Source organism: Lytechinus pictus, chromosome 3 (genome assembly GCF_037042905.1).
Source record: "Lytechinus pictus isolate F3 Inbred chromosome 3, Lp3.0, whole genome shotgun sequence".
In the NCBI taxonomy this organism is placed as follows: Eukaryota; Metazoa; Echinodermata; class Echinoidea; order Temnopleuroida; family Toxopneustidae; genus Lytechinus; species Lytechinus pictus.
In genome coordinates this window covers 12,326,577-12,335,216 of record NC_087247.1, presented here as the reverse complement: position 1 = coordinate 12,335,216, position 8,640 = coordinate 12,326,577, and the positions used below count along the sequence as shown (strand labels likewise).

Here is an 8,640-nt window from a genome sequence, read left to right as displayed (position 1 = left end):
AGTAGACTTACATGTCATACATTATTCTGGCTTTGACATTTCAAGCAGATACTCTTTTTCAAGAGCAGTAAATGGAAACTAAAAGATATTTCACTGCAGAATTTATAACGGAAGGCAATGATTATAAGAAAATTAAATGTAGTGAGGTATCAAAGCACTTTACAGAATACACGTTAATCTGGCGAAAAATGAATATGCATTTACATGTGCATTTATGAGCAAGTATGACGCATACGTACTTCATAAGTGTTTGAAGGTACATGTATTGGTTATGAACAAAGGGGAGTGCTAGTACTTTAAAGAATTTTCACAATCTGCCAGCTCCGTTTTTTAAACTACTTCTAAAAAGAAATTTCCAAAGGACAAGCCCCCCCCCCCCCGGAAGGGACCTTGTCAAAGGTCGGACGACGTCTTTCCTGCTTGGAACATGCAAGCAGCCATTCATTGATAATTTTTTTTATTTACATTCCACCATGGACATGACAATAGGGAATGCAGAAAAGCTACTGCGAAAGACACATGGCGTCTTTTTTCGGAATTCCTGCGAAAAATACAGTACAGACTTTTGACGGGGGGGGGGGGGGGGCTAACTGAAAAGGAGTTGTCCTCTTGGTAAGGTTTTCTGCAAGGAGATTTGCACTTCAGGGAGCTCTTCTCCACAAGATGTGCTGGAGCAAAATGTTCATGTGGAATCATATCCAGGTGTCATGTATTACACTAAAAATAAAGTGCTAAAATCTACACCATTAAGTGTTGTGAGAGGATCGCATCAAGTATTTTAAACCAATGTTAGATTTACGCTGTTGGTTCAACACCCATTGATGTCATTGAATGTGTTATATTTACACTATTACTTAGTGTTATATTCAATCAGTGTAAATATAACATAACAACTTAAAGGGTGATGAATTTGACATAGGGGCCCCGTTTCATAAAACTTGTTACAGTTAACAAATTTGGAATAATGGTACAAAGCTGCTGAAATAATTCAATTTGATTGGCCGATCATAAACTTCTGATAGAATCTGATATTCTATTTGATATTATAACAAATCTTTATGGAATAGGCCCCTGGTGTAAAAGGCTTGACACAGTCCAAAAACACACATACTGGTGTTGTTTTAACACCAATCTTTTTGCAGTGCATAGTGGTATATAGTGTGTAAAATCTTTAGAGCATGACAAAGTTGATCATAATCTGCACAGATCCTCTTAGCCCATTCATCAGTGTATTAGCATTATCAACAATTCACAAAATATAAAATATTTATGAGAGTGCGATTATCATATACCAGTAGAATGTTACAATGTATACATGAACATGTAACATAAATGTAACAAAAATGAACAATCTCAGCAAATCTTGCATCAGAGCATAATATGATTGCAGATAACAATCCCAATATATCTTTCTTCTCAAGCTACTTCCCTAACACTCTATGAATAATGCCATGACCTAATTAAGATCAATAATATATATCTATTTACATGTATTCTTGCCAACATTAATCTTGTATTGCACATTTACATAAGAATAAACAGATAAAAAGATTGCTCTACTGAGAACAGCCTGTTCATATAGATGGTGCATTATTAACAACTTTTATAAAATATCATATTGAATAATTTCTTGGACTATGTGAAATAGTGATAAAGTTTACTCTGATTAAATAAATGTAAGTTGGGTTTTTGTCTGCCAAATATTGTCTTTCTAAGTGCTTCTACACATTCATTAAGTTTACTGGTGCATGAATGAGTGATGGGGGAAATAAAAAAAAGTGATGAGAAAGCTGGGTGTGATATATTCAAAGTCATTTTGGAAGAAAATTATATTTAGAATATCTGACTTCAAATTAAAGAGTTGTGACTTCAGTTTCCATAGATATAACGTCACAATTTCCTGACCCCAAATCTGAGAAGAACTGGAAATATCTGTATATTTTACTTCAGCCTTGGACATTTTTATTTATTCATTTTTTTTGGAAGGGGGTAAGGAGAGTAATACAATAACTTTGACATATGAATACATTTGTGGAATATATTATATAATGTTTGTTATCTAAAAACCCTTTTTTATTCTGAAGTGCATCAAATTCCTCTTAAAGTAACATGATTACAATAATGATGCTTTAAAATCAATTCAAATATCAACTCCTATTGTTTAAGACTTTAAGTACTTTGTACAACTACAAAATAAATCTCAGTTGGGTTTGATATTCAATCCATTGCAACTCTTTGAAAGACTGGCTCAGGAAATTGATTGAGGTATGTAAAAAAAAAATACATATAACTAAATTAGACCATTCACTATCTTCACGGAATTCAGCTCTTGGATAGGAATATACAAATTATACATGTACTAGAATACAAATATATTTATATAGTGATTTAACAAGAAATTTTATCTTAGTTCAACAGTTGGAATATTCATATTAGAACTTATGCGTAAGCTACCATATCGAGTTTATCATCTCAGATATTTGTAAGGGCGATTACAATAGGATTAATAGTATTAAGAGTAAATATGAATATATGTTTCGTCAATGTTCTATTAGGTTAACATACTCTACCAATCTTGCATATTTTTAAAGTGACAAGTCTTATGTTAAGCCCATCCTTGGCTTAGAAACTTTGGAGAGTCAATATGATTATAATGATAATAGAAATGATAAATTCACAACTGACATGTAAATCTGATATAATGAAATGTACAATTCATAGACATATATCTTATTCTGCAACAGAAACAATATGGGATAATACTGCACAAAATAAGAACATTAAATTTGATAGATTTTTCATAAGAGATGAGCGATAGTTTCTGTATTTGAATTTTAAATATACATGTAATATAAGGCTATTCAAATGAACAAATAGCCTTTAATAACAATAAATAATTCATAGGAATGTACCACAACATTACTGTTACAAATTTTGAAGGTTGTGAATTTAATATACTAAAAGCTAACAATTTACAAACACAGTAATACATACAAAAATTAAGCAAAACATACTTAGGCACTAACAAAGGCAGTTTTATATGCACAAAACCTATAAAGAGTGTAACTCGCTATAATTAATGCTGTTAATTCACAAAGCCGATTCCTGGCAAAGGTGAGAGAGACAGAAAGAGAGAAGGAATGTGGTGTGGTGTAGCAGGAAAGATAGGATTCATTGATCGATAGAGAGAAGGAAAAGGAGATATAGGAGAGAGAGACTAAAAGAAAGAGAGATAGAAATGGAGAGGGAGAGGGAGGAAGAGAGGGAGAGAGAAAAGGTGAAAAAAGTGAGAAAAGGAAAGAGAGAGAGAGAGAGAATGAAAAAAATAGACAAATAAGTTGTTGGGCATTGCATACAAATAACTATAATCTAATAATAGACACTTGATATATTACATCATCAAGTATAAAAAATTATATACAATATTCAAACAGTTCTTACATATAATTCACTTGAGTGTACCCATAGTTCAAGATTCAAAACATAATTTTTCACCAATTTGACATTTTATAAAATTCATAGTCCATAAGATAAAATTTGAACATGTATATCATACTACATAAATTAAATCCTTCATGATGGGATAGTTCGAGTGGCAGAAATGATTTGAATAAATGAATTTGAATTCATGATTGCTATTTATATAGCCATCTATATTTCATACCTTAATCCATGAAAAATACTCAAAATTCCATGATTTTCACGAAACTAAAGTACATTTCATCAAGTGTATGATACAGTGTCAAATGATTTGAGTAATTTTCTTTGAACCATGATTACTTTTATGTAGTCTAAAAGCACTTTTTTACAATTACAGATGGATATCTTATTAGCAAGAGTTGATTAAATTTGTCAATTACAATTGCTTATAATGCCATGATAAGTAAAATCAGTGCTGTTTGACAGGTAAAATAATATCAGCACATCACAAAGATAATTTAGTATAAACATACTTTCAGTGTCCACATTTAAACATTACATAAACGATACCTAATGAAAAGAAACAACATATAATAATTCAATAAAAACATGAAGTAATATTCTTATATAATATCATCATGAAATAATACCTAGAAATTAGAAAACAGGAATCGTTGACCACCATTACGCACTAATAAACCTTACAATTCCAAGGTAGAATATGTGTAAAATTAGAAGTAACCATGGCGATGCTAGTGATACCACACCTCTGCAAATGGTTGTATTTTCCTGGAAAGGCAAAAGAGGGGAGAACAAAATAAATAATAAGAGATGGTAATATTATTATAATGACTTTTTCAGATTAAAACGATGACTTTCGTGTACATTTTTATTACATGTTTTATATTATTATTACAACCATAACTATATTTCAGGTATAAGCCTTTGTACTGAATGATGTCCAAGATGCATAACTCTTGATATTATGGGAACTTTGTAATTTTAGTAAATACCATTAAACTTTGATTTTGCTTGGCTGCTGAGCCATGGGACATATAGGAATGGTAGTAGCAAAGATGGTAACTTAACTCTTTGCCTGCTTCATTCGACTAGAGTCACATACAACAGACTGCCTAGTTCGACTCAAGTCACACTCTGCTCACAATACACATTGAGTGCATTGAGTCTTTTGTTCATACATATGTACGTACATTAGTGATGAGTGTATTGCATTGTACTGTGTACACACAAAGCTTTTCTGTACAATAAACCAATCAAAAGCTATTGTGAGCTGAATTAGTATAGTCCATGCAAAGCCCCTCTCAATGTTGCACCTTGAAATTAATGTGGCGCAGGAGTGCACGATTCTGTCCATGGCGGGCAAAGGGTTAAGAACTACAGGGACCTTCAGTTAACCATTTGCCTATACCTTGAAGTCTTGATACATAGAGATTCAAAATGTCAAGCCAAAATATTTCTAAAAGGCCCTGGTGTCGTTGAGAGTAGCAATTCAAATCCTGACTTTTATTATCATACAATGTATGCCTTGCACATGGATATCTTGTTTGGAAGTTGGAAACATTCATATTATATTACAAATGACCATCATGGCATCATCCCTCCGGTACTCTTTTTCAAATGTTTCTTTTCTTTATAATATTCATGGGCAAATTAATACAGCCAAATTTTTTTGTTTTGTTATAAAGACACCATAATCAGCGCAATATTTCCAACTCCAACCCGCTGCCTCAGCAGATTCAGGTGAGACTTCATAAGGAAGCCGAATTTCGGAACATTGGAATGAGTAACCTAGGCAACAGGTAAGATTGATGACAATGCTCAGTACTCAACCCTCACATTACACTAAGACTAAGGATTAAGGTAAATAACACAAGTTAACTGTCTACTGATACAAACTCTCCGCCAACCAACACTAACATATAAATAAATACATGAATTAAATAATTGAACTTACAGCTTCACTAAATGCGTAACAATTTTCACTAGGTCTCCTTCTGTATCTTGGCGTCTCATCACAAGGGCTAGGGGCATCTTGTGAATTAATGAACCGTTAAGGATACAACTTTGAAAAAAAAAAAAACCTAAATACATAAAAATGTTATGATCAAGGCCCCATCACACTTGCTTGGATCGGCAGGAGATCAAGCAGAATGAACTGGAATTTAAAAAAATTAGGGAAATTGATGGTAATTTCAGTTCACCAAAATGGAGTTCAAATCAGGTAAATTGACCAGGCAACTCATCGCACACTAGTTAGTCAGACTAGTGGCAGAATGAGCTGCAAAGGAGTCAGTTTGTGCTTCATTTGTGAATATTCATTAGGCATTCTAGAAATTTTCACTGCACTGGGGCGAATTCTTGTGGTCATCCTGAATGTTTATAAATTTTGAGGTGCATTTAAAGTGGAATGAACACTGAACAGTGTACTAAGTATTTCTTACAACATATCTCAGTAACATTTGAACCAAACATGAATTGAATGCTTGGGAGAAAGATGAATAGCGGGGGGGGGGGGGGGTTGATTTGACCGGATGGTGGTGGGCAATAGCCATTTCATTCCGGCATATTCTGCTAGATTTGGAATAAATGTGATGAGGGCACTATGGTTTGGTTCCCATTCTCAAGCAGTGTTAGGCACGTGTGTTGTTTTCATCACCCCTTCTTCGGTCAGATCTGTATGGAGTATCATGGCATTGAATAGTATAGTTAAAACTGTGGATAATTGTAATTGGGGAGTGACATTTTATCATTATAGACGGCGATGCCACTAAGAATGGCTTAAAAAGTCTGGAAAACATTTGGAACAAGCCGTTTCGTAACACAAAAACGTGTTTTCTATGGCTGAAAATAGGTTGAAAATAATGTCTGAATTCAGACATTAGTCTGATAAATAGCATCCCTGTATTAATGGGGGCAGCAATGGGATACATGGTGCTGGATCCCTATAATATAATCAGAGCCATAGCCAGGGTTTTAATGGTGGCAGCGGTGGGATACATGTTGTTGGATCCGTCTTGTATAATCAGGGCCATAGCCAGGATTTTAAAGATGGCAGCAGTGGGATACATGGTGCTGGATCCCTCTAGTATAATCAGGGCCATAGCCAGGGTTTTAATGGTGGCAGCGGTGGGATACAGGGTGCTGGATCCCTCTAGTATATAATCAGAGCCATAGCCAGGGTTTTAATGGTGGCAGAAGTGGGATAATGGTGCTCGATCCCTCTAGTATAATCAGAGCCATAGCCATAGTTTTAATGGTGGAAGCGGTGGGATACATGGTGCTGGATCCCTCTAGTATAATCAGAGCCATAGCCAAGATTTTAATGGTGGCAGCAAAGGGATACATGGTGCTGGATCCCTCTGGTATAATGAGAGCCGCCATAGCCAGGGTTTTAATGGTGGCAGCAGTGGGATACATGTTGTTGGATCCCTCTAGTATAATCAGGGCCATAGCCAGGATTTTAAAGGTGGCAGCAGTGGGATACATGGTGCTGGATCCCTCTAGTATAATCAGGGCCATAGCCAAGGTTTTAATGGTGGCAGCGGTTGGATACAGGGTGCTGGATCCCTCTAGTATAATCAGAGCCATAGCCAGGGTTTTAATGGTGGCAGCGGTGGGATACATGGTGCTCGATCCCTCTAGGGTTTTAATGGTGGCAGCAATGGGATACATGGTGCTGAATCCCTCTGAAACGGGGATCCTGATCATGTGATGGTGAAAATGATTTTATACTTATGAACAATTCAAAAGAAAGAGTCAAGGAAGCCTAAAAGGTGATATCTATTTAGCTTGTGCTCTTTTACAGAGCCATATAACTGAACTCACTGCTCCAAAATATGACTCACTGCCACTAAATGAGTATATATTTTCTTTTAATCAAATTTATCTTAAAAAGGATATCTGGACCAAGCTCCTGTGGCGATTGTCTGACCACAGACAAGGGGCAAGTATCACAATCAAGGTCACTCTCTGTCACAAGCATCACTAGATTGGTACCACCAACTCGACTAGCAGCCCAACTCCTGGATGAAAAAAAAAGAAAATCAATAAATATTTTCAAATCCAATTTGTGGAAATTTTGGTCTTCAATGAAAGATAAATTTAAGCCAGAAGAGTCCTTGAGTACTGTTGTCTAGATTCTAAGCAGCTGTTTTAGTAGTGTTCCGGCAAAATTATTCAATAGATCAATGAGAGGCAAATACAAATAAGATTATGATGAAAGACATTCACTTTAACAGAACACATTCTCTCTATTACATTGTCTGGGAATAATTGTTAATAAACAAATAGTTTTCATCAGTACGAGAGCATACTTAAAGAGCCTAGTATATAAATATAGTGTACACAGACCAGAGATAGAACATTCACTGTTGCATCCTTGATGGAATGGAACAAACTCCCTCTCACAATAAGACAATCCCCAACAATTGAGTCATTTAAGAAGTCCCTTAAAACTTGTTTCTTCTAGGCAACTGGCTTCATTTAATATGTCATTCTGATTTTTTGTTTGTATGAATAAGTTAACTGAAATTGTGAGCGCTTTGGGCCATGTGGGAAAAGCGCGTTATAAATATTGAGTATTATTATTATTATTATTATTATTACAAGGCTACAGTTAACAAGATATTAGAATGTGGCCCACACAGGTTTATAATCCAATGTGAGAATATAAACCCAATGTACATAAGTCAGCTGTGCAGCTTTATTTTGTCAGAGAAAAAAAGGAAGTATAAATAATCATCACTCTGCTTTTAATGAGGTAAGTTCACAGGAATCTATTCCCCTCAAATGTAACTGTTTTCAGAAATGTCAAGAAGAAAACAAATCTCATTCAGACCTGCTGCAGTTGACACATTCCTTGGCACCATTTCCACTCAGGTTTTGGCCAAAGTAGTAGTTGTTTATCAGTTTGATACAGCTTACGTTGCCGAGGGATTCTGTAGTCTCAGCAGCATGGATCACTGAGTTATAGAAAAGTAAAAATATTGAAGAGAAAATATATGAAGTAGACATATGCATATGACATCATAATGTCATAGCGCCCTCCCTCAAAGGATATAGGAATGTGCGCAAGTTGTCTGAGATGCATCAGGACAATATCAACAATGCATGCAAGGCAATGCCTTCAGCCTCTAAGTTGGTGGCGCAATAATGACAATGCAGACTATATAGAATGCATTTTAACTGTTGGTTTGTATA

The 8,640-nt window shown here is 35.1% G+C and overlaps 1 protein-coding gene across 1 annotated transcript in view; it reads right to left on the bottom strand.

Moving 5' to 3' along the window:
- Window positions 1–3,152: 3,152 nt before the first annotated feature.
- The window catches only part of LOC129257822 (voltage-dependent calcium channel subunit alpha-2/delta-1-like), a 57,601-nt gene continuing 52,113 nt past the window's right edge, over window positions 3,153–8,640 (bottom strand). The window contains exons 34-37 of the mRNA XM_064097943.1: window positions 8,279–8,402; window positions 7,342–7,463; window positions 5,396–5,475; window positions 3,153–4,209 (exon numbers count right to left, since the gene is read on the bottom strand). Of these exons, the coding sequence (XP_063954013.1) occupies window positions 4,105–4,209; window positions 5,396–5,475; window positions 7,342–7,463; window positions 8,279–8,402 (431 nt within the window). The 3' untranslated portion in view covers window positions 3,153–4,104. The remainder of the gene's footprint in view (window positions 4,210–5,395; window positions 5,476–7,341; window positions 7,464–8,278; window positions 8,403–8,640) is intronic.